We start from the raw sequence: 26,764 nt of genomic DNA, 5'->3' as shown, positions 1-26,764 counted from the left end.
GACCCTTCAAAGCCCAAGAATTGAGGCAAAACATGACTGTCACTTAGCCTGGTCACACATCATGATAAATGGTGTGAGCAATAGGGGGTGAAGATGTGTGTTAGCCATGCCCGAGTCTGCTGTCTGCACAGCAAGTTCCTCTTTGCTCCAGCTGTATCAGGCTGAGACTGGGCTTTGTGAAATAGGTGTGGTCAGAGAGCTGGGCAGGAAGGAGGCGAGGACAGACTCACCTGTGGAGATCAAGAATTTGACTGTCTGGGGCTTCCCTGGTGGCGCAGTGGTTGAGAGTCTGCCTGCCGATGCAGGGGACACCGGTTCATGCCCCGATCTGGGAAGATTCCACATGCCGCAGAGCAGCTGGGCCCGTGAGCCATGGCCGCTGAGCCTGCGCGTCTGGAGCCTGTGCTCCGTAGTGGGAGAGGCCACAGCAATGAGAGGCCCGCGTACCGCAAAAAAAAAAAAAAAAAAAAATAAAATTTGACTGTCTGAACTGATGGTGTTTGGGGCAGTGGGACAAAGACCAGCTGGGAGGGTCAGAGCTCCTTCTGTGTCTGGGCTCAGGAAGGGCCCCGCCGAGAGATCACCAGCACCACCCAGCCCTTCTGCTCTCAAGACTCTGAAACGGATGGCACGGCCCTCACACCAAGAGGACCATCACATGACCTACACTGTGTGACACGTGGCCTGTCTCCAACCATCAAAGTCCCACACGCTCGGGTCTGTGTGTGTGTTCTCACGCTGGCCCAGAGTAAGTGTTGGGAAAGCGATGCCACCTTCCAGAAGTGAGGTGCCTGCACTGTCTGCCCTGTGAGACAAGGCTCTCCAGCCTCCACTTGGGCAGGGCTCCCACACATGCAACCACAATGCCTAGGAAGCCCACCCAGCCTGCTCTCAGAACCCAAGTCCATAAGTCTGTCCTGTGGCAACAAAGGCTGGCACAGATCCATTTGCCCAAGCAAGCATGTACCCCCTCATCTGTGTAAATGAATTTTTAAAATGCTACTGATGCTAGCCTATATACAATTCATCCCACCTTCCACACCAGAACCCCACAAACCTGGTGGTTCTTTGCGGGAAGGGCCTGAGGGAGGGCTGGATGGTTGGAGGAAGGAGAGGCCATTCACACCTTTGTGCATTGTGATTCCCACCCCCCTTTACCACCTTCACATATTATCCTTAATTTTTAATTATTAACAGGAGTTATCTGGCTTGGGGGTTATGGGCCATTCCGTTTTCTTAATACTTTTCTGTAAAGTAATGAAAGCTAAGAGAAAGTCTAAAGTAACAAATGAAGCAAAGAGGTCTAACCAGAAAGTGTTCCAAGTTTAAGGGAAGAAGGAATCATCTTAGGTCAGGAGTGTGGGGCCCACAGGGTCACAGGCCATGCAGTTCCAGGTGGGAGCAGTGGGCAGGCAGGACGGAGGGCATTCTGCTAGGAGGAGTGCATGGCAGGGAATGGAGCACTGATGGAGGGGCTAGGGTAGCGTGAGGCACTGCTGGCTGTTCCAGACACGAGGGCCCAGCATGCTGGATCACCACCTAGAAAAGAGACTCAGGCCTGCAGTCCAATGAGACTGTCCACTTGTGTCACATCCACACTGGAAGGGTCTGAAATGACACCAGAGTGGACCATGGGGGAGTTTCAACGGGCTCCTGGAAGATGAGTCCAGGTGGCCAGTGGAGTAAGGTGGTGAGAGAGCTCCAGACAGAGGGAAAGCACAGGCAGGAGAGAGACTGATGTCCTCACAAACGAAGAGCCCAGTTCGGCTGGTAGCAGTACCCTGAAGGGTGTCCTACAGAATCCACTCTCTGGGCAGTGGAGGAGGGCACCAGAGCTGCTGATTTGGAGGGGTGCTTTAGGAAGAGGGAGTGGCCAGGTGGAGAATGAGCCCACAGGCCAGTGGGCACAGAATCCAGGCACGGCACTACGAGGGAAGAGGACCAGAGTGAAGGGGTCCAACGGCATTTCTGGAGATGGAGTCTTGATAAAAGGAGGTCAGCACCTCCATTGACATTAACAGTGATGTCAGGGAAAAGGAACAGACGTGGGCAAGAGTGGGATTAGGGAAGGAAACAGCCAGTGTTAACAAAGTGTCACCAGGACATCTGATGGACATTGAAGCTCAATAAAGTAATTGCTCACACCCTGTCCTACAGTTCCTTATTATGGTATGGTAAAGAGAGACAATTTAAGTGACTTTGTCATCAAGATGTATATTATGTTCTTCCTTACTGAGGAATAAATATGTCTTTGCTTTTTTCCAAGGAAAAACTAAACACTCCCACAAAGCAAATGGCAATTAGGATGAATGACAGCAATTCGTACTGTGAGCACAGTGTCATTATACTGGATCTTCACTGTCATTACATGGTAAATACCTGTCCTGGGAGTGTAATTTGCATCCACAAAGCTTGCTACCTTGGCATCAAAGATCTTACTTTTTTGATTCTTGGATTCTATGCCAACTGCAGGCAATTTATCCTGTAGCTAGATCCATCCTAAAACCCTGAGCACATTCGTGCACACAGGATCACGTGGGCACTTGTTAAAATGCAGATTTTAACTGGCCTGGCAGGTGCGCTAAGGAGGCCTGGAAGGTACATTTGTACCAAGAAGCCAGATGGGGCTTGGACCTGGTTTGAAGAACTTTGTTCTATAAAACACAAGATTCAGCAAGTTCTTTAAGAGGAACAAACAAAAGGTGACAAGTACATTCTAAGGAAAAAATAAAGGAAGAGGCACTTGAAAGTTTCATTTCATTCCTGAACTGCAGTGCATACAAATATTCCCCTCAAATAACTTGAAAAACCTTATGAATCAGTGTTTAAGCTTTTTACTCTCCAAATGTAATACAATTCTTCAGCTAAAACAAGAGTAATGAGACAAAATGGTTCTGAAAAGTACAATAGAAAAATATTGTCCACTGGTTTATTTTTCCAAATGAGCAATAGGCTATTTACAAATAAGCAGATCTCCAATGATGTATATTAAAATGGCAAATCTATTACTGTTTGAAATCTAAATGAAAAAAAAATTTAAGGCACATTTGTTCTGTGAATTTAAAACAAACTTTCTGGTTTAATGACAGATTCATTTCACTTTTGTCCCCAAAACACGTGAGCACCAAGATTATCAAAGAACACTTAATATTTAGTAAAACAGTAAGGAATGTAAAAATTAAGGAGGGGGAGAAGAGTTTTCAAAAGGAAATCTTTGGAGATCAGTTTACTGCAAATAAAATATACTAAACATTCCTAATACACATAAATACTAATAACTAACAGGTACTTGGGAAATGGCAGAGTTCTAAACGATGGATATTAAATAAATTAAAGGTATTTCAGATATAAAGGATAAAACAAAACAGTAATTAAAGAATGAGACACCCATCTCCATCAACATAACACAGACAGGATGAAGTGATCAAAATCTGATACATTTCCCCCCAATGCTTTCATTAGGGTTGGGGTTTTTTTTTTGTCTTTGTTTTAGCTTGCATACATTAGATTTATGACAATAATTCTTATTTGCCATTCTAAATATTAATATTTACCCTTTAAAAAGAAGGGTCTGGAGAAGAGAAAATGCCAGACCCTTCTTGAAATGTAATGCCAGGTCCATTAGGCCACACTAATTACAACAAGAACAGCCATCTATCTTTTACTGTGCTTTCCCTTCTCCCTTTGCTTTGAAAAACCTTCAAAAATGAGACAAGATTGGGGGAAACAATCACCTTTGGAAAGCTCTCTTGAAGATGATGATACAGCTACTATCACATTTCTTTATTTGACAACTGCAACATAAAATGGCTTAAAAAAATTGCTGTAAAAAAAGACAAAAGGTAGAATCTGTGCAAAGTTAACAGTTACAACAAAACATTTACCAGAGTTACAGTGTTTTGTTACAATAATACTTTGCAGGAACGTTCATGTTTTCTGCCATAGGACTATAGCAAAGAGGTCTGAAAAAGAAATATTAAAAAAAAAAGTTTTGTTCATCAGGTACATTTCAAGTCATAATTAAGCAGGTCTGCTACATAATGTTCAGCAAGAAAATGTGTTCAAAAGGCAAACATGATCACATTTTTGTTCAAAAAACTCAATCTTCAAGGAGTCCTCTGTAAGAAAATCATGTGTAAAATATATCCTTGTATGGACTTCAAAAACTGATCATACAAAAAAATTTTGAAAAATAAATTAAGTAATTAAAAATGTCTTTTCCAGCAAAGCTGGACATTAGGCTGTCCTCACTGAGCCATTATTATTGCTGCTTTTACTGTAATTTGGGTCATTTTTTTCTAGCCACATTTCAGCCAACTGCTGTGTGGACCCATATGTTGATGCTTTGGACCCCAAGCACATTTTGTACTGTTTGGGATCAAGGTTGGGATCACAGAAGACAGGATGGTGGACGTGGACTACTCCTACTTCTTGGCTCCTAAATGTCTTCAAACCTGCCTGGACAACCTTGTTGAAAAGGTCGACATCCTCGAGCCCCCAGCCTTGGATAGAAACATCAAAGCCACCTACTTGGACGAGATCTCCCTTATAAATACAAGTAATGCCAAACCCATAGTTTCTCCAGAAGCCAGTTTTTTGAGTAAAGGCAAAATGGTTGTCACTGGGAACCTTCCCACTATAAACAATCTTAGGATCGTACTGGCTAAAGATGATTGGAAAATATATTTGTTGGCCCAGAACTGTATTTGCTCGACATCGCTGAAGAAATTCTGTAGTAAATACAAGGTCAACGTCACAGAAGAAGAGCAAAGATTCATTATTAAATTGGGAAGATCCCACTTCTAGGGCCAGAGCTCTTGAAAATTCTCCAGACACAGGCAAAATCTGCATGTCGGCTTTCGGGTACTTAATGCGGTAATCTCTCATGAGTTCAACTTGCTTGGCCTTGTCGGGGTTGGAGTCAGAATTAAAGAGTAGAACAACGAGCCTGACATTCTGATTCGGAATGAGACATGTCTTCTCAAAGTTCCCCATGAATCTCACAAACATGTCAAAACGTCCAGACAAAGGAATCAATATATTGATCTTTTTCTCTTTGGGTTCTTTGTGCTCATCCTTGGACCCAGGGAGCTGAAAGGGAACAAGCTTCTTCAGGGAATTCGAGAGAAAGGACAAGGATCCGGATTCTTGATTGATTTTGTTGGCCAGTTCCTTTGCATCCAGCTCCTCGTGTTCCACAAACTGGATCTTGCTGAAGGTCTGCTGTAAATACGCATGCCTCCGCACAGGCACCGTCATTTTCTTTCCTTTGTGTTTTTTGTACAGAAGCAGCAGGTCCAGAATGTACTCGGCCCCGTACATGGGATTCACTCGGCGATAGCCATACTGTATCTCCTTAAAATCAATAATGCGCCCTCGGGTCTTGGCGTTGGCATTGATCATCTCCATGACCTGCATGACAATGTCATCCAAGGCCTCCCTCTGCGCGGAGTCCATCCCTCTTCGAGGGGGTTGGCTGTCAGCAGCCGAATACAAATATTTCCCAGTCAGAAACTCCCACTCCAGAATCTCCTCTCGCTGGCGGGGCTGAAACCTCATGAAGGAAGGAGGAATTCCCAGCTGGAGGTCTTCTTTATGAATCTCGGTGTTGCTATATTTGCTCATCAAGACAATCTCTCGGTGCAGCTGGATGGTGCGGTGTCGAAGCTCAGCAATCTTGCGGCTGAGCATGTAGCTGTGGAGCCTGTACTGGTAGGGTGGGTTTTTGTTAGGGTGCAGTGTGATGGCTCGGTGAATTTTACTGTTATGGAGATCTCTAATGTACCCCTTCTTGTTCTGTTCATAATTCTCATAAAAAAGCTGCTGCATCTGTTAAGAAACAAAAAAAAGATTGCTATCAGTATTACATGACTGAGTGTCCCTCTATTCTTATATTTCCTTATAGACCTGCATACTCTAAAAAAAAAAAAAATCTAAATATTAGAAATCTTTCTAAATGAGTCAGAGCATATCTAAGATCCTAGGTAAAGCCCGATCTACAGCAGTCCAATGAGAGCAGAAGAATTATAAACCACTTAAAGAAACAAGACTTCATCAATAACCAGAATTAGCCAATACAATTCTGTAGGCAAACAGAATTATGAAACGGTTTTCCCATGAAGTAAAAGTGCAATCCTGAGCTCACAGGCACACCAACTCAACATACCTGGGAGAGAATGCCACTGCTGGTCCCCAGCAAGCCCATGAAGGGGACCTAAGAGCCAAGGTCCCCTCCCTGAAGACTGGCACCCAAAAGGAGCTGCCATCTGAACAGGAATAAACTGCATCAGTGGAGTGAAAAGGAGAACTCCAGGAAGATGACCCGAGCGCAGGATTAATGCTGCTTCCAGGGAGCTGAGCAGAAGGAAAGCCATCCAGCCACATGCAGGAAGAGGCCTGCAACTGGGAAGGGCATGCTGTAGGTAAAACCAAGGGTCTGCGAGGTTACTGGGAGCACACTTGGAGAATCCTTTAAACATCTCTGTGTTCCTGTGCAGGCAGGAAAGGGCCTGCTTGCTAAGCGTCACGTCTCGAGCACCAGCAGAGCCAGCACATGGGGGCTCAGAGTGTGGAGCTGAAGGACAGGAAAGGCAAGGGGACTCATTATCCCACCCCACTCTCCCTCTGTTCTAGGACACTGACTGCGAGAAACAAAAGTTTGAGATCCATCAGCCAAAACTGGGTCTGTCCCCTCAAGCTAGATAGGGAATATACTTAATTCTCCAGTACATTCAAGCAACTGGATGATGAGCTCTACAAAGCTTTCTAGAGTAAAGAACAAAAATTTCCAAAAAATTTTAGTAAAAATAACACTTGTGGGACTTCCCTGGCAGTCCAGTGGTTGGGACTTTGCCTTCCAATGCAGGGGGTACAGGTTCGATCCCTGGTAGGGGAGCTGGGATCCCACATGCCTAGCTGCCAAAAACCCAAAACATAAAACAGAAGCAATATTGTAACAAATTCAATAAAGACTTTAAAAATGGTCCATGTCAAAAAAAATCTCAAAAAACAAAAACATTTGTGGTCGGTATCTGATAAACTAGTCCTATTTTATTTGTGGCTCAACTTTGTTTTTCTTGATCATATTATTAAATACTAACTCTTGATAAGGGTGCATGGATTTGGATCAAGTAGGCCTTTGGACAGTTGTATTTTTGATTTTTTTTCCTTGAGCCACTGAAGTTATAATAATAGAAAAATACAGATTAGCATTTTTACACCCCATTTTCTTTTTCTCTACAATTACTACAAGCTACCAATAAATGAAGCCAATAAGAGCAAAAAGAAGTTAAGGCTTCTGAAGAATGGCTTAAAAGAAAAAAAAAGAGCACACAAGTAACGCTGCCGGTGCTGAGCAGGGGCTGCACACGCACCCACTCACTCACTCAATTCCCTGGAGCCGTGAGTCTGCTGAACGCTGACCACCTGTGTCTTGTCCTCAGAGGCGCAACTAGCCTGGAACTGCAACACCTCCTCGCAAGTGCCCTCACCATTTCTGACTTTGCTTTCCAACATCATCTACAATCAACAAACGAGGTATGTATATACACGGAATTACCCGCTGAAATGATTTCCAAACGTTACATTACTTAGATAAGACAGTCAAGTAAAAAAAAAGTAAAGAAAAAAAAGAAAAGGAAAGGAAAGGAAGCAGAGTGTCTCTCACCTCTGAGAGAGAGCACCACCTTTCTCAAGTGTGCAGCGGGCACCCCCACACGCGTGCAAGTGTCCACTCACTGTTTCTCTCAGCACAAGCGGCACTTAGTTACTCAAAGTCTTGACTTAATACATGGACCAAAATAAAGCAGTTTGGGATTTGCTGAAAGAGGGCTTGAAGCAACTGATGCCTGCACTCCTCCAACCCTGGATAGACAGGCCACAGAATGATGACCAAGAAAAATGACAAGGTAATCAAATCATAAGGACCATAAGAATTTATCTTTCTTTTAATTTCACTCCTCAGATGGGTCACAACAAAAGAGGTTTAATGAAAATCCTGTCGAAAGTGTTTTCACTGTTCATTTTCTAGCTGGGCTGATTCCTGGGTACAAACTGCATGGCTGCAAGGTGACAAGTGAGTGTCATCTGAGGATTCAAAACCATGAAGAAACACTGAGGAAAATTCTTTGCAGGTGCTAAAACAAATGCTGTCATTTCCTTCCTCTGACCCTCACCCCTGTATGCCCCAACAACTTGAGGCCATTTTTCCAGTTTTAACAAAGTTAGCCTTTACAACATGCATCAAATAGCTGGGCAAGCCACCTGACTCCATGACTCCACCTGAGGACACCACTGTGTGAGGAGAGGCACTCAAAGGTTGGCAACATGCCCACCACAGCAAAGAACTCAGCAACAACCCAATGCTCCATGGTCGGGGACTACTACAGTCACTACCGTAAGCTATATGGTGGAAGGCTTCCTAACAATTTTGGCAGAGATTTTAAATATTTGTTATAATTACATATTACTTCCATTTTATCTGCTTATAATTTCAAAATTTTTAACAATGAGCATGAAGAACCATGTCTTTTTTTGAAAGGTCCCTTTATGTTTCCAAGAATGCAGGCACACTGAGCCATCAGTCTGGCCTTATAAGCTGCTTTCCAAAACTAAGAATACTCTGAAGCAGGTGGTGCTCCTTCCTCTCCCCGTGCTGCCAATCCCATCTCCCCGGGTATTTCAGACCCTGCTCTGCTCCTGCCCTGCTGGGTGATGTCTCAGTCTCCCAATGGGTCTTCTTGCAGAACTGTTCCTTCCTCAATTCTGCATAGTAGCAAAACCAATCTTCTTAAGAATATGAGTGGTAGAACCCACATGATTCTCTCTTCCCAAATACTCTTAAAAGAGAATAAAGAATGCAAAAGGAATAAACCCATAAGGACCAAGAGAATGGGGTAGGAGACACAGACACAGTAGAGAAGAGATGTCCCAAAATTCTAAGAAAATGGAGAGTGAAGGAAGATGAAACCCAACAGACTGCTCTGAAGAGTAAGCCAATTTATTTAATCCTGAGAACCCTGCGGAAAGATACCAGTGTTGCAAGGTGGGTGGAGGCTCGGGCTGAACACAGGGAGATTGGAGGAACTGGATATATGGAGCAGTGAGAGCCCCACAGTTCCTCCCCACATACCACCATGGCGGGTGGTGGGAGATGCCCAGCAACTTCAAAAACACGCTCCCAGTTATTCCGGCATTTAGATGATGGGTCTGTTGCCAGAATTCATGCAGGGTTGCATATCAATTGTTGCAACTAAACTAGGACTGGTGAGTAGTAAATATTGGCAGTTTCTTGACACATTCATCTTTTTAAAAAAATAATTAATTAATTTGGGGCTGTGTTGAGTCTTCACTGCTGCGTGCGGGGCCTCTCTAGCTGCGGCGAGCGGGGGCCGCTCCTTGCTGCGGTGTGCGGGCTTCCCATTGCGGTGGCTTCTCCCGTTGCAAAGCACAGGCTCTAGGCGCACGGGCTTCAGCAGCTGCAGCATGCAGGCTCAGTAGTTGTGGCTCACAGGCTCCAGAGCACAGGCTCAGTAGTTGTGGCATGCAGGCTCACTTGCTCTGCAGCATGTGGGATCTTCCCGGACCAGGGCTCGAACCCATGTCCCCTGCATTGGCAGGCAGATTCTTAACCACTGTGCCACCAAGGAAGCCCTAACACATTCATCATTTACAGTAGTTATTCCTGAATGTCACAGTCTATAGGTTATTTTCCCTTACTCCTCTGGGTTTACTTCATTGATAAGCACATAAGCCTGAAGTTCAATCTGTCCACAAATGAAATCTGAACACCTAGAGAGGGATGCGTTCAAGGCTGACAGTAGAGGGGAAATGAAAGTCTAAACAGTAGGACCCCCAGTCCTCTTCTCCCAAATGGCTCTCAGAACACTGGTCCCCCACTTCTCATTCCAAGTAGGAGGCTGGAAGCATCTTTTCTGTATCAACTAAATAGCCCCACAGATATCTACAGTCCTCCAACAAAAAACATCACCCAAAAGTTGATCACTACAGCAAGGATACTAGTTTAAAAAAATCTTGCCTATAGAGCTTCTAGTTAGTTTTTCAATGCTTCAGCCTTAAATGACAATTGACAGCCAAGGACCATCAGGCAGTTGAATGAGGGTTCCAATGGGAAAGATGGAGACAAAACAAGGAAACAAAAAGCTTGGTGGAAATAGAAACAATGCAGTGACTAGAAGAAAACCTCAACAACAAAAAAACCAAAAATTATAAGGTATTCAAAGAGAAGGTACTGTATCTGTGCAACAAAAATGGAATACTATAAAAAAGATAATCAGAAAACAAAAAAGCTCTTGAAATTAAACATAAGATAGCAAAACAAAAAGAGTAGAGATTGAAGATAAAGTTGAAGAATATTCCAGAAAATAGAAAAACAAAACAAAACAAAAAAAACAACAGGAGAGAAGAGTATTCATTCTAGAAAGAGAAAGCACATGGGGAAGAAAACACAAAACATGGGTCCAAAATTACTCAGGTGCCTGGATTGAACCCTAAGTGCCCAGAACAAAGAGTACAAATTGGGAACACTACAGATAAAACTATTAAAAACTTGCATAGAGGAGAAAAAAGGCCATATACAAATAATTCAGAAACTGGAGTGGCACTAAACACAGACAAAACTAAAGAACAATACCTTCAAAAGTGGGAGGAGTGAAAATTATTCTCCACACAGAATTCTCTTCCCAACCAAACTATCCATCAAGTAAAAGGGGAGAACAAATAGCTTCAGATATTGAAGGACTCAAATTCTACCTTGCATTCATTCTTTCCCAGGAAGCTATTAGAGGATGTGCCCATCTGGAATGAGGGGTTAAATCTGGAAAGATGACATAGGATCCCAGAAACAAGGAGTACAACACAGAAGGAAGAAAAGAGAGACCCAGAATGACAGTGCAAGGAAATCCTACAAGAAGAGTACTATGGACTGCATGTTTGTGTCTCCCCAAATTCATGTGTTGAAACTCTAATCCCCAATGTGGCACTATTAGGAGGTGGGGCCTTTGGGAGGTGACTGAGTTTAGATAAGGCCGTGAGTGTGGGGCCCCCATGATGAGATCCGGGCCCTTATAAGGGGATGAAGCACCAGAGCACTGTCTCCCCACTATGAGGACACAGCAGGAAAGCAACCATCTGTAAACCAGGCAGAGTCCTACCCGAACCCAACCATGCTGACACTTTGATCTTGGACTTCCAGCCTCCTGAGTGTTTAAGCCACTCAGTCTACAGTATTTTTGTTCTAGCAGCTGGAACAGACTACGACAAAGAGCTTTGCAGCAGGGAACCAGTGCACACGGTAAAAGGCACAGATGTTCACTGCTTGCATCTCCAGAATCCAGATCAGTGCCTGACACACGCTGCAAGATACTCAACAAAGAGCTGATGAATTAATGATTAACAGCAGTCTTAATGCATATGAAGTATCAAGAAACTGGAAGATCTCAGTGCAGAAGAACACAGCTGATGTGGATAGATACAATACAATATACTTGTGTTCCTGTGACCAGGATACATGTTAAAATGTAAAAATCAGCAGCACATTTTGAAAAAGAATACACACCCTTCCACCAAAGGATATAGCTGTCATTTGTTTTTTACTCCCCAGAACACCAGTATATAAGTGTACATTTTATTCTTAGCTATCAAAACCCTGCACGAGGGGAGCGAGGTCCATCGGGAGTCCTCTATGAAAGCAGGTCTTCCGTGCATGACTGATTATTTCTTACAGACTCGATAGGACAACATGTCCCCAAACATTTTCAGGAATACATTTCTCAAAACATTTTAGAAGCTGTCTGTGGTCATTACTTTCATAGTGACTGAAGTCTAGGTAAGCTTTATCTGAAATACAGAGTGTGTGTGCTAAAGGCATAAATACAGAGAAAAATATTGACTGGCAGGCTTCTGAAAGGCTTAAAATCCCCTAGAACCACTGTAGACTGAAAATTTTAAGCTACAGTAAAGTTGCTGTAGGCACCTTCTGGCTGAAGTCTGGCTGAAAGGAATGTTGTGGTACATTCTTTTTCTCTTTTTATGAAGAAGAAATCTGTTGCAAGACAAAAGTGTGTGTGCGTGTGTGTGCAGCATGTGTGTGTGTTTGGGGGAGGCAGCACTTATTTTATTAAAAATAAGGCCAACTCTATGCCCAGATTAGCTGGTGCCCCCCCCATGTCACCCCAAAAGATTTAGTCTACTAATATTGCTATAAAATAAATGTTTTAGACAAGCAAGCCACTCACTTGGCAGACTAGATGGAGTACATACCTGCAATGATCTTTAGAAAAATCTAAATAAATGCCAGTGAAATAGCTCCCTTTCTAAAAGGGCAAATAAGGGTATAAGTACTTCACAGATGATTAGATAGAATGTAACAGGTGAGGACATGCACTTCCACATAAGGATATTAATGGTAATACTCAGACCCTGCCCGAATCGGCTTCCAGTGGCACCTTTTGGTCCTTTAGCACATTTAGCAATCTCCCTGAACTTCTATACAAAGTCTTATTACAAATGACTTTGGTGTAGAGGTAAGGAACCATTTTCTTTTCACCCTCAATGTGGTGCAACAGGAGAGGAAGAGGAAAAATTCAGATTTCAGGGAAACTTTTTTGGAGAAGAGAAATACATGTTACAAATCAACTTCAAAATTAAGAACAGGAATATAAAGTATAATTCAAAGTAAAAATTTCAATGAGATATTAAGGCTAGGTTAGGGAAGAACGATCCAGAAATCATCTGTGATCCTGAAAAGGAGCCGGGCGGCTGGAGGGAAGTACTGGAGAAGCAACCCAGTGCTTAGACTCTGCCCTCTCCCAACCCCACCTGCCCAGACCTCCAGGGCCAGCCCCCGGCTGAGTGCACAGCGCCCCACCTACTGTCATCTACCCCCTTAGCACTTTTATCCCAGGTCACACTATCCACAGTTCACATGAAGCCATCTTAGTACTCTCGGGTCTCATTTTTGCCTTTGTAGTATTTCTGGCATTTGCATTTGATTTTGGAATCCCTGGCAAAGTTCTCAAGTTATCTTTGTTTTCACCTTGACTAGTTTCTCTGCTGTTATTTGGGTCTTTCCTACCTTTTGTTTTTCTTTGAAGGTGCCTGGTTGCATTTAAGAAGGCATGCTGTGGGTGGGATGAAATTGAACCATTTCGCTCTTAGGCACTTGAATGAGAAATAGTTGGATCGTTAAGCTGAACATCTATACCTTCTATCCATTGTCCCTCTTTCCCTCATGTTATAGCTAATTCCACTGCTTACTACAATATTCCCCATTAAGCAGTCTCTAAGAGGAATAATCATATGACTAAGGGAAGTGTTTAGCAATTTTCTAGTAACAGAAATGAAACTATTATTTATCTGGAAGAAAGTTTAGAATATAACAATTTAAAGAATAAAGGTTAAGAAATAAGGCTACATAGAGACATTTACTGCTTTTATACTACCAATAAGTTATAAGACTTGGACAAGTCATTTGAATTTGTTGGGTTTCAAGTTTTCTCATTTATAAAATGACGGTATAGAGGTTCCTTCAAGGTGAAGAATTCTAAGATCTTATGTGCTAATTTTAGAACCAGTCTCATATAATTCTAAAGTCATGTCCTGATGTTCTTCAACCCATCCATCCTGATATGGTTGAAGGTGTAACATCAGAATGTTACAGGATTCTACGTTCACCGAATCAAACTGTATTAAACGGTTAAAAACACATCCCAATGAACTGTTTCCATCCCATAAAAACAAACCTCCAATTCTGCTACAAATGAAAATAGTTAAGAATATGAGATTCATAACAGTTCATTTTAGTAACTCTAGGGGTAGCAAATAAGTAATTTTTTGGTAATAAAGAACATGTATTTTGAATAGTACCAAATTTAGAACAAGGACTTTGTTATTAAAAAGTACTTCAATAATCTATTACTTGGCACAGTCTTTGGAAGAATATTATAAAATGGAAAGTTAAAAAGTACTGCAGAAGACAAATCAATGCACATAGGTTATTTAATAATCACAAGGAATACCTTATTTAAAACACACTAAAGAAGCCTTTTTAAGATGCATGGAATACCACTGATGGTTTAAAGTTAATTTCCAGTGTCCATAAAACAGTGCTTAATCTTTGTTCTAAAAAGTACCCCCATAGGGCTTCCCTGGTGGCGCAGTGGTTGAGAGTCCGCCTGCCGATGCAGGGGACACGGGTTCGTGCCCCGGTCCGGGAAGATCCCACGTGCCGCGGAGCGGCTGGGCCCATGAGCCATGGCCGCTGAGCCTGCGCGTCTGGAGCCTGTGCTCCGCGACGGGAGAGGCCACAACAGTGAGAGGCCCGCGTACCGCAAAAAAAAAAAAAAAAAAGTACCCCCATAATCTGGGATTCCAGCAAAGCCATCTCCCTTACTGTGAGGTGTTTCAGGACTCTGAGTCAGTCTACAGTAAATCTGAAAGGGGCTAATAAATATCAAGGTCACGCGATTCCCAGGAACTTCTAGCCAGCTGGGAATAACCATTAACTACCCATGCCTAATCTTCAGTTAACAAATACCTCTAGGGTCTTCATTAGCAAATGTCCTTCTTCTCCTCTGCAATGAAGGCCAACATTCTCATAAAGTTAAGGCTCTTCCCATTAACTGTTTACATTAATGTCATCATAAAGTACATACTTCAGCCATATCAACAGACTATCACTGCTCCAGATGGACAGCTATTTCTAATCCTGATTTATACAGTGTTTTAATTCACTGCAGAGAATTTGTTTTCTTACCCTTTTGTTCTGAGAATTGATTCAAAGAAAATATGGGTTGTCTAAATGTCAGGAGACCATAACTGGTGGTAGTTTCAAAATAACCATATTCACAAGTTTTAAATATTTAAATTAACAATGTCATACACCTGCAGGTAGGGTTTCCAGAAAATTTATTGTCTGAAGCAGGATCTTCTGAGATGAAAGAGGAAATCCGTTAATAATTAGGCCAAGATCACTGGTATAAACTGGGCCTGTCCCCAGCTCTCAAGACATATGGTTACCCTACATGTCCCTATTAGGTCTCCTCTAATTAGTTTTGTGTAGGCTTTGCCAATTTTCATCCAATTAAGTTCAAGTATTAGGTGCTTAGTATTTTTTTTTTCTTTTTTTGGCGGTACGCGGGCCTCTCACTGTTGGGGCCTCTCCCGTTGTGGAGCACAGGCTCCGGACGCGCAGGCTCAGCGGCCATGGCTCATGGGCCCAGCCTCTCCGCGGCATGTGGGATCTTCCCGGACCAGGGCACGAACCCGTGTCCCCTGCATCGGCAGGCGGACTCTCAACCACTGCGCCACCAGGGAAGCCCAGGTGCTTAGTATTTTAAAGACTCTATTCAAGAAAGTAAGTTTTTCATGGGAATTAAGCTGGGTCTCTAATGGTAAAAAACGAGAACTATGTGTGTATGTGTGTGGGTGTGTCTTGAATGGTTACTGTCAAATTCTGAAATCCAAATACCTTTTAAAGAAGCCTGACACACTTCAAAGTAGTTGAGAATTAACCTTGGCAAAGTAAACAAAAACTGTTGGTAGTAATTTAAGACTTCTGCTGATACATAAGACAATATAAGTGATCAAGACCTGAAATCAATAGAGTTTGCAAGTGAACATTCCATGGTCTGAATAGTCAGCAGGGACAGTGGACAGGAGAGAGGGCCCTTATCTGCAGTCAGAACACTGTATCTAAACTTCCAGCTCAGGTCTTTACTCAGGTCTGACCTAGTGGGAGTCACTTAAAGCTTTTCAAGCATCACCTTTTTTTCCCCATAAAGCAGCAAACTTGGCAGGATTATGCAGAATGAATGTATGCAGAACTATCTTTAAATGACCAAAGTCTTACGCAAATGCAGCACCAAATACGTAAACTAAACATTCACATTAAGGCACTGTACCAGGCAAGGAAAACTTCATAAGGCCACATACAAAGAAAGGATAAGTGTGCGCGTACACATACACATACACACACATGCGCACACATGTATACGAGACAGAGCATGGCACTGGGCAGACTGACACGGGACATAAACGAAGGGCTCTCTCTAAAACTCGACTCACAGCTGGCACTTGGGTCTAGTCCCCACTGGCCTCTGCTGACACATCACTCACAAGGCTGTTCACTAACTCCAGTCAACATGTGACACACCAGCTCTCTCGACCAAAAGTCTGTATGATAAACTGAGTTAACTAAGCTGTGATCTAGGGGATCACCAAAAAACAAACCAAAACAAAAGTAAAACTAAAGACACACAGGGGCAACGTGAGAGAAGTGCACCAGGTTGGGGAGTCAGGAGAGCAGGACAAACAGAATACAGCCCAGTGAGGTCCGATTTTTAAAGAGAAGCTAGAAATCTGGCTATTTTGTGTAGAGCCTCCTAACTTTTAAAAGTCAGTAACCAGAGCTCTACACACCACCAGTTTCCCATCAAGCTTCTTAGATAGCCAAATCCACCAGAGGGCAGACAGCAGAAGCAAGAAGAACTACAATCCTGCAGCCTGTGGAATGATAACCACATTCACAGATAGATTAAATGAAAAGGCAGAGGACTATGTACCAGATGAAGGAACAAGATAAAACCCCAGAAAAACAACTAAATGAAGTGGAGATAGGCAACCTTCCAGAAAAAGAATTCAGAATAATGATAGTGAAGATGATCCAGGACCTCGGAAAAAGAATGGAGGCAAAGATCCATAAGATGCAAGAAGTGTTTAACAAAGACCTAGAAGAATTAAAGAACAAACGAACAGAGATGAACAATATAATAACTGAAATGAAACTACACCAGAAGGAATCAATAGCAGAATAACTGAGGCAGAAGAACGGATAAGTGACCTGGAAGACAGAATGGTGGAATTCACTGCTGTGCTGCAGAACAGACTAAAGAAAAAAGAATGAAAAGAAATGAAGACAGCCTAAGAGACCTCTGGGACAACATTAAATGCAACAACATTCGCGTTATAGGGGTGCCAGAAGGAGAAGAGAGAAAGGACCAGAGAAAATACTTGAAGAGTTTATAGTCGAAAATTTCCCTAACATGGCAAAGGAAATAGCCACCCAAGTCCAGGAAGCGCAGCGAGTCCCATACAGGATAAACCCAAGGAGAAACACGCCAAGACACATGGTAATCAAATTGGCAAAAATTAAAGACAAAGAAAAATTATTGAAAGCAGCAAGGGAAAAACGACAAATAACATACAAGGGAACTCCCATAACGTTAACAGCTGATTTCTCAGCAGAAACTCTACAAGCCAGAAGGGAGTGGCACGATATACTTAAAGTGATGAAAGGGAAGAACCTACAACCAAGATTACTCTACCCGGCAAGGATCTCATTCAGATTTGATGGAGAAATCAAAAGTTTTACAGACAAGCAAAAGCTAAGAAAATTCAGCACCACCAAACCAGCTCTACTACAAATGCTAAAGGAACTTATCTAAGTGGGAAACACAAAAGGACCTACAAAAACAAACCCAAAACAATTCAGAAAATGTTAATAGGAACACAGATATTGATAATTACCTTAAACATGAATGGATTAAATGTTCCAAACAATAGACACAGGCTTGCTAAATGGATACAAAAACAAGACCCATATACATGCTGTCTACAAGAGACCCACACCAGACCTGGGGACACACACAGACTGAAAGTGAGGGGATGGAAGAAGATATTCCATGCAAACGGAAATCAAAAGACACCTGGAGTAGCAATACTCATATCAGATAAAATAGACTTTAAAATGAAGAATGTTACAAGAGACAAGGAAGGACACTACATAATGATCAAGGGATCAATCCAAGAAGAAGATATAACAATTGTAAATATTTATGCACCCAACATAGGAGCACCTCAATACATAAGGCAACTGCTAACACCTATAAAAGAGGAAACTGACAGTAACACAATAATAGTGGGGGACTTTTAACACCTCACTTACACCAATGGACAGATCATCCAAAATGAAAATAAATAAGGAAACAGAAGCTTTAAATGACACAATAGACCAGATAGATTTCATTGATATTTGTAGGACATTCCATCCAAAAACAGCAGATTACACTTTCTTCTCAAGTGCGCAAGGAACATTCTCCAGGATAGATCACATCTTGGGTCACAAATTACCTCAGTAAATTTAAGAAAACTGAAATCATATCAAGCATCTTTTCTGACCACAACACTATGAGATTAGAAATGAATTACAGGGAAAAAACCATAAAAAACACAAACACATAGAGGCTAAACAATACGTCACTAAATAACCAAGAGATCACTGAAGAAATCAAAGAGGAAATCAAAACATACCTAGAGACAAATGACAATGAAAACACGACGATCCAAAACCTATGGGATGCAGCAAAAGCAGTTCTAAGAGGGAAGTTTATAGCTATACAAGCTTACCTCAAGAAACAAGAAAAATCTCAAATAATCTAACCTTACACCTGAAGTAACTAGAGAAAAAAGAACAAACAAAACCCAAAGTTAGCACAAGGAAAGAAATCATAAAGATCAGAGGAGAAATAAATGAAATAGAAACAAAGAAAACAATAGCAAAGATCAATAAAACTAAAAGTTGGTTCTTTGAGAAGATAAACAAGATTGATAAACCATTAGCCAGACTCATCAAGAAAAAGAGGGAGAGGACTCAAATCAATAAAATTAGAAATGAAAAAGAAGTTACAACAGACACCACAGAAATACAAAGCATCCTAAGAGACTACTACAGGCAACTCTATGCTAATAAAATGGACTACCTGGAAGAAATGGACAAATTCTTAGAAAGGTATAACCTTCCAAGACTGAACCAGGAAGAAATAGAAAATATGAACAGACCAATCACAAGTAACGAAATTGAAACTGTGATTAAAAATCTTCCAACAAACAAAAGTCCAGGACCAGATGGCTTCACAGGTGAATTCTACCAAACATTTAGAGAAGAGCTAACACCCATCCTTCTCAAACTCTTCCAAAAAATTGCAGAGGAAGGAACACTCCCAAACTCATTATATGAGGCCACCATCACCCTGATACCAAAACCAGACAAAGATACTACAAAAAAAGAAAATTACAGACCAATATCACTGATGAATATAGATGCAAAAACCCTCAACAAAATACTAGCAAACAGAATCCAACAAAACATTAAAAGGACCATACACCACGACCAAGTGGGATTTATCCCAGGGATGCAAAGATTCTTCAATATACGCAAATCAATCAATGTGATACACCATTTTAACAAATTGAAGAAAACCATATGATCATCTCAATGGATGCAGAAAAAGCTTTTGACAAAATTCAACACCCATTTATGATAAAAACTCTCCAGAAAGTGGGCATAGACAGAACCTACCTCAACATAATAAAGGCCATATACAACAAACCCACAGCAAACATCATTCTCAATGGTGAGAAACTGAAAGCATTTCCTCTAACATCAGGAACGAAACAAGGATGTCCACTCTCACCCCTATTATTCAACATAGTTTTGGAAGTCCTAGCCATGGCAATCAGAGAAGAAATAAAAGGAATACAAACTGGAAAAGAAGAAGTAAAACTGTCACTGTTTGCAGATGACATGATACTATACATAGAGAATCCTAAAAATGCCATCAGAAAACTACTAGAGCTAATCAATGAATTTGGTAAAGTTGCAGGACACAAAACTAATGCACAGAAATCTCTTGCATTTCTATACACTAATGATGAAAAATCTTAAAGAGAAACTATGGAAACACTCCCATTTACCACTGCAACAAAAAGAATAAAATACCTAGGAATAAACCTACCTAGGGAGACAAAAGACCTGTACGCAGAAAACTGTAAGACACTGATGAAAGAAATTAAAGATGATACCAACAGATGGAGAGATATACAGTGTTCTTGTATTGGAAGAATCAATATTGTAAAAATGACTAGACTACCCAAAGCAATCTACAGATTCAATGCAATCCCTATCAAATTACCAATGGCATTTTTTACGGAACTAGATCAAATCATCTTAAAATTTGTATGGAGACACAAAAGACCCCAAATAGCCAAAGCAGTCTTGAAGGAAAAAAACAGAGCTGGAGGAATCAGACTCCCCGACTTCAGGCTATACTACAAAGCTACAGTAATCAAGACAATATGGTACTAGCACAAAAACAGAAACATAGATCAGTGGAACAAGACTGAAAGCCCAGAGATAAACCCATGCACCTATGGTCAACTAATCTATGACAAAGGAGGCAAAGACATACAATGGAGAAAAGACAGTCTCTTCAATAAGTGGTGCTGGAAAAACTGGACAGCTACATGTAAAAGAATGAAACTAGAACACTCCTTAACACCATACACAAAAATAAACTCAAAATGGATTTGAGACCTAAATGTAAGACCGGACACTATAAAACTCTTAGAGGAAAACATAGGAAGAACACTCTTTGACATAAATCACAGCAAGATCTTTTTTGATCCACCTCCTAGAGTAATGGAAATAAAAACAAAAATAAACAAATGGGACCTGATGAAACTTCAAAGCTTTTACACAGCAAAGGAAATCATAAACAAGACAAAAAGACAACCTCAGAATAGGAGAAAATATTTGCAAATGAATCAACGGACAAAGGATTAATCTCCAAAATATATAAACAGCTCATGCAGCTCAATATTAAAGAAACAAAAACCCAATCCAAAAATGGGCAGAAGACCTAAACAGACATTTATCCAAAGAAGACATACAGATGGCCAAGACGCACATGAAAAGCTGCTCAACATCACTAATTATTAGAGAAATGCAAATCAAAACTACAATGAGGTATCACATCACACCAGTTAGAATGGGCATCATCAGAAAATCTACAAACAACAAATGCTGGAGAGGGTGTGGAGAAAAGGGAACCCTCTTGCAATGTTGGTGGGAATGTAAATTGATACAGCCACTATGGAGAACAGTATGGAGGTTCCTTAAAAAACTAAAAATAGAATTACCATATGATCCAGCAATCCCACTACTGGGCATATACCCAGAGAACACCATAATTCAAAAAGACACATGCACCCTAATGTTCATTGCAGCACTATTTACAATAGCCAGGTCATGGAAGTAACCTAAATGCCCATCGACAGACAAATGGATAAAGAAGTTGTGGTACATATATACAATGGAATATTACTCAGCCATAAAAAGGAACGAAATTGAGTCATTTGTTGAGACGCGGATGGATCTAGAGACTGTCATACAGAGTGAAGTAAGTCAGAAAGAGTAAAACAAATATCGTATATTAACTCATGTATGTGGAACCTAGAAAAATGGTACAGCAGGGCAGAAGCTGAGACACAGATGTAGAGAACAAACGTATGGACACCAAGGGGGGAAAGCCGTGGTGGGGTGGGGATGGTGGTGTGCTGAATTGGGCTATTGGGATTGACATGTATACAATGATCTGTATAAAACTGATGACTAATAAGAACCTGCAGTATATTAAAAAGAAAAAAAAGTCAGCAACCAGTTTAAACTAGAAAAAGACAGAGAGAGAAACACAAAATAAGTCTGTGGGTCAAATATGGCCTACAAGTTCATTTCCTTCTAGGATTTTTTAAAAATCTCTTCCTGATTTGTTATGGAATCTCACTCTATCTAAAGACATTTTGTATCATTTTAACTTACCATATTTATCAAGTAATATCTTCCCGAAACCCCCCTAAAGATTCAAGCAGCCTTTAAATGATGAAAGCCTAATCAGTGACGGGAGTTGCTGTCACAAGACAAGGCCACCAGGAGAAGGCAGCAAGCAAACTGGGGGTGGGGAGAAGAGCACAGCTCAACTACCCTGCACTCAAGTCTCATAAAGCACAGCTACCACTTTAGAACCCAGTGGTGTGTATCACAGCTTTGTTTCACACATTAAAGTCAGTATTTCAGCCAGGTACACAGCGCTGAGGAATCTACAGTGGGGCTGGGGGATAAACAGCGGGTTTGGGATGTTCAGGCTTAATGAACTCTGTGGGGTTAAGGCAACCTGTGTAAATCTGAGAAGGGATTCTCACTACACAACAATCACACAAAGCTTTGAGTTCTTGAAGTTTTCTTTCACAAAAGATCATAAGAAAACTTTTCTGGAGAGAAGAATGAGAAGGAAATGGAGTGTTTCTGTGGGAGAGAGAAAGGCTATTAAAGCTTTAAATCCCACAGTGTCAAATTTCTAGAGAAGTGATACAAATAAACATTTTCAAAACACAGGCAACCAACAAAGGACCAAAAAGGCAATACAGGGCTTCCCTGGTGGCGCAGTGGTTGAGAGTCCGCCTGCCAATGCAGGGGACACGGGTTCGTGCCCCGGTCCGGGAAGATCCCACATGCCATGGAGCGGCTGGGCCCGTGAGCCATGGCCGCTGAGCCTGCGCCTCCGGGGCCTGTGCTCCGCAACGGGAGAGGCCACAGCAGTGAGAGGCCCGCGTACCACAAAAAAAAAAAAAAAAAAAAAAAAGGCAATACAATGGAGCAAACGTAAGTCTTTTCAAAAAACGGTGCTGGAACAGCTAGACATCCACATGCAAAAAAAAAATATCAACCTGGACACAGACTCTAAACTCTTCATAAAAATTAACTCCAAGTAGATCACAGACCTAAATGTAAAATACAAAACTATAAAACTTCTGGAAAATAATAAGAGAAAACCCAGATGACCTTGGGTATGGAGACATCTTTTTAGGTATAACACCAAAGGCACAATCCATGAAAGAGATAACTGATAAGCTGAACTACATTAAAATTTAAAACTTCTACTCTATGAAAGACAATGTCAAGAAAATGAGAAGATAAACCACAGAGAGGGAGAAAATATCTCTAAAAGACACATTTAATAAAGGTCTATTAAAACTCAACTATAAGAAAATGAACAACCTGATTTAAAAAAGGTCAAAGACCTTATATACCTCACCAAAGAAGAAATACAGGTGGCAAATAAGCACATGAAAAGGCATCCAACATCATATGACATTAGAGAAATGCAAATTAAAACAATGAGATACCACTACTCACATATTAAAATGTCCAAAATACAAAATACTGAAAACACCAATCACTGGTGAGGATGTAGAGTAATAGGAATTCTCGTTTGTTGCTGGTAGGAATGCAAAATGGTACAGACACTTTGGAAGACATTCTGGCAATTTCTTACAAAATTAAATACATTCTTACTGTAAGATCTAACAATTGCATTTCTTGGTATTTACCAAACTGAACTGAAAACTTGTGTCTACACAAAAACCTGCACATAAATGATTATAACAGTTTTATTCATAATTGCCAAAACTTGGAATCAGTAGGTGAATGGATAGACTGTGGTACATCCAGAAAATGGAATATTATTCAGAACTAAAAAGAAATGAGTGGGACTTCCCTGGTGGTCCAGTGGTTAAGAACCCACATCCCAATGCAGGGGACGTGGGTTTGATCCCTGGTGGGGGAACTAAGATCCCACATGCCACAGGGCAACTAAGCCCATGCACCACAACTACTGAGCCTGTGCGCCACAACTAGAGACCCGATGTGCTGGAGCCTGCACACTGCAACTAGAGTGAAGCCCTCATGATGCACTAAGACCTGAAACAGCCATACATACATAAATATTTTTTGAGAAAAAAAGAAATGAGCTATCAAGCCATGAAAAAACATGGAGGATCTTTAAATGTGTATTATTAAGTGAAAGAAGCCAACCTGAAAAAGCTACATACTATATATATAATCCCAACTATATCACATTCTGGGAAAGGCAAAACTATGGAGACAATAAAAAGATCAGTGGTTGCTAGGGGTAGGAGAGAAGGATGAACAGGTGAAGCACTGAGGATTTTAGGGCAGTGAAACTACTCTGAATGATACTACAATGGTAGATACATGACATTACGCACTTGTCAAAACCCAGGGCATGTTCCTAAGAGGGAACCCTAATGTGAACTATGGACTTTGGGTAATTACAATGTGTCAATGTAGGTTCATAGATTGTAATAAATGTACCACTTTGTGAGGGATGTTGATAGTGGGGGTGGTTTTGTATGGCGGGTTGGGTGGGGAGGGCTGGGGTATATGGGAACTCTGCACATTTTGCTCTGAAGCTGAAACTACAAAAAAACAGAGTTTATTAATTAAAAAAAAAACACACAGGCCACCCATTAGGAAAAAAATCCTCGAAATATTTATGTTAATTAGATTCTAGGAAAACAGTAAATCTTTTTCTCTGGCTTGTTATTTATAATCAAGTCTTTGATTCTTTCCTTCATTCATCCATCCATTCACTGCTCTAGGCAAAACAAAACCTTTAGATAAATATATAAAATACTCTAAACTTCAGATCCTTTGTGGAAAGAGGTAGGTGAAAATAAAATGCAAGTGATTAACTATACACACTGAGTACAATCTTTTGTTCTTGAAGACAGTAATTTAAACTAAAAAGACTTTACAGAAGAACTATTTTTTGAGTGAGAAGCCAAGCTTTTCTCCCTCTGACTCTCTCCACAAACGCACACATTCTTCACAACGCACAATCCCTTGAGGGAAAAACCTATTTTTATTCATAAGTCATTGCCCAATCAATACTTGATGAATAAATGAACAGGATTATTTCTCCCATTTTACAAATGAGGACAGAAAGATTGATCACTGAACAATAAGTGGCTCCAGACAATATTTAAGCATAACAAGGAAAGAGCAGGACCAGGCTCTTCAACAGAGGGGCTAACTCTTAGAAAAGAAAACCACACCTGCCTGCCTCCCCTCCCCCCACAGACCCCATACAGCCTGTGGAAGGCAGGCAGACCCCAGTCAAAGGCAAGACACTGGCACCCTGTTGACCTCCATTCCCTCCCCAACTCCCAACAGATATGGCAACAAGAGCTGAGAGGACAGGACTTTTAAAATATGGATAATCTGTGTCATTAGCAAAATGCCAGAGGAACTGAAAAGCATCCTTAAAAGAGGATCAGTTAGAATTCTCACAAATTACACTAACTATCCCTATTTGTTCCACTGAAGTCCCTTGAAGGCAGGCCTCAACTGTTATTTCTGTGCCCCAGCATGTCGCTGAGCGTGGCACATAACAGATTCCCTTAAGAAACATTTACCCAAAGGATAAAATGCTAATAACTGAGAGTTTCAGTGCACTAAGCAGAGCATAATCTGCTCAATGTCCCTAATTATCAGAGAAATGCAAATCAAAACTACAATGAGGTATCACCTCACACCAGTCAGATAAATGCTGGAGAGGGTGCGCAGAAAAGGGAATCCTCCTACACTGTTGGTGGGAATGTAAAATGGTGCAGCCACTATGTAGAATAGTATGGAGGTTCCTTAAAAAACTAAAAATAGAGTTACCATATGACCCAGCAATCCCACTCCTGAGCATATATCTGGGGAATACTCTAATTTGAAAAGATACATGCACCCTAATGTTCACAGCAGCACTATTTACAAGAGCCAGGACATGGAAGCAACCTAAATGTCCATCAACAGAGGAGCAGATAAAGATGTGGTGTGTGTGTATACACACACACACACACACACACACACACACACACACACAGTGGGGTATTACTCAGCCACCAAAAAGAATAAAATAATGCCATCTGGAGCAACATGGATGGACCTAGAGATTATCATACTAAGTGAAGTCCAAGAAAGACAAATATCATATAATATCACTTATATGTGCAATCTAAAATATGATACAAATGAACTTATTTACAAAACAGAAACAGACTCACAGACAGAAAACAAACTTATGGTTACCGAAGGGGAAAGTGGTGGCGGGGGATGGATAAATTAGGAGTTTGGGATTAACAGATACAAACTATTATATATAAAATAAACAACAAGGACCTGCTGTGTAAGCGCAGGAAACTACATTTAATATCTTGTAATAACCTATAATGGAAAATTAAGATGAGAAAGAATATATATACACATATATAAATAACTGAATCTCTTTGCTGTACACCAAAAACTAACACAACATTGTAAATCAACTATACTTCAATGAAATAAATTTTTTTTTTTTTTTTTGCGGTACGCAAGCCTCTCACTGCTGTGGCCTCTCCCGTTGCGGAGCACAGGCTCCGGACGCGCAGGCTCAGTGGCCATGGCCCACGGGCCCAGCCGCTCTGCGGCACGTGGGATCCTCCCGAACCGGGGCACGAACCCGCGTCCCCCGCATCGGCAGGCGGACGCTCAACCACTGCGCCACCAGGGAAGCCCTGAAATAAATTTTTAAAAAACAACAAAAAAAACCCCAGCATCATCCTACACTTCCAGAACAACCTACCTCCCTCATACAACCATCCAACAGAACCCTCTCTTAGTTACATGTGAGAACACAGGGCTTTTCCTTTGAAAAGTTCTTCAGAGACACGACTTTATAACAAAGGCTTATTTACCCGCAGTCCGTAATAGAAGGTAAGCATTAATAAGCGGCATCTCCGGGAGGCTCTGCGAAGCACTCAGCATGGGCTCACTCATGGAAGGCTATGACAGGTCCTGCTGCTCTGCACATCTCACACACCAGGGGCTGGAGCTGGCGATCGGCAGCTGCCGCGGGCTCCCAGGGCGGGGCGGCCCCTACTCTCAGGGAGCTCACCCTCCAGGGTCAGGACAGGCAGTTTACAAAGACCAGGTGAAACAGGAGACAGAGAAACAGAAAGCAGGGAGACCGGAGAGAGGGGAGCTTTGCAGACTCAGGAAGGGAAGGGGGAAATCTGAGCCAAG

The 26,764-nt window shown here is 41.5% G+C and overlaps 1 protein-coding gene across 1 annotated transcript in view; it reads right to left on the bottom strand.

Annotated features, from left to right (window-relative positions):
- Nucleotides 1–2,831: 2,831 nt before the first annotated feature.
- CHSY1 (chondroitin sulfate synthase 1) overlaps nt 2,832–26,764 on the bottom strand; it is an 82,842-nt gene continuing 58,909 nt past the window's right edge. Inside the window, exon 3 of the mRNA XM_065871873.1 lies at nt 2,832–5,829. Coding sequence (XP_065727945.1) covers nt 4,237–5,829 — 1,593 coding nt within the window. The 3' untranslated portion in view covers nt 2,832–4,236. The remainder of the gene's footprint in view (nt 5,830–26,764) is intronic.

The sequence above is a fragment of the Phocoena phocoena genome, chromosome 2, assembly GCF_963924675.1.
Source record: "Phocoena phocoena chromosome 2, mPhoPho1.1, whole genome shotgun sequence".
NCBI lineage: Eukaryota > Metazoa > Chordata > Mammalia > Artiodactyla > Phocoenidae > Phocoena > Phocoena phocoena.
Note: the sequence above shows the minus strand (reverse complement) of the source record. Positions and strands in the feature narration are given on the sequence as shown.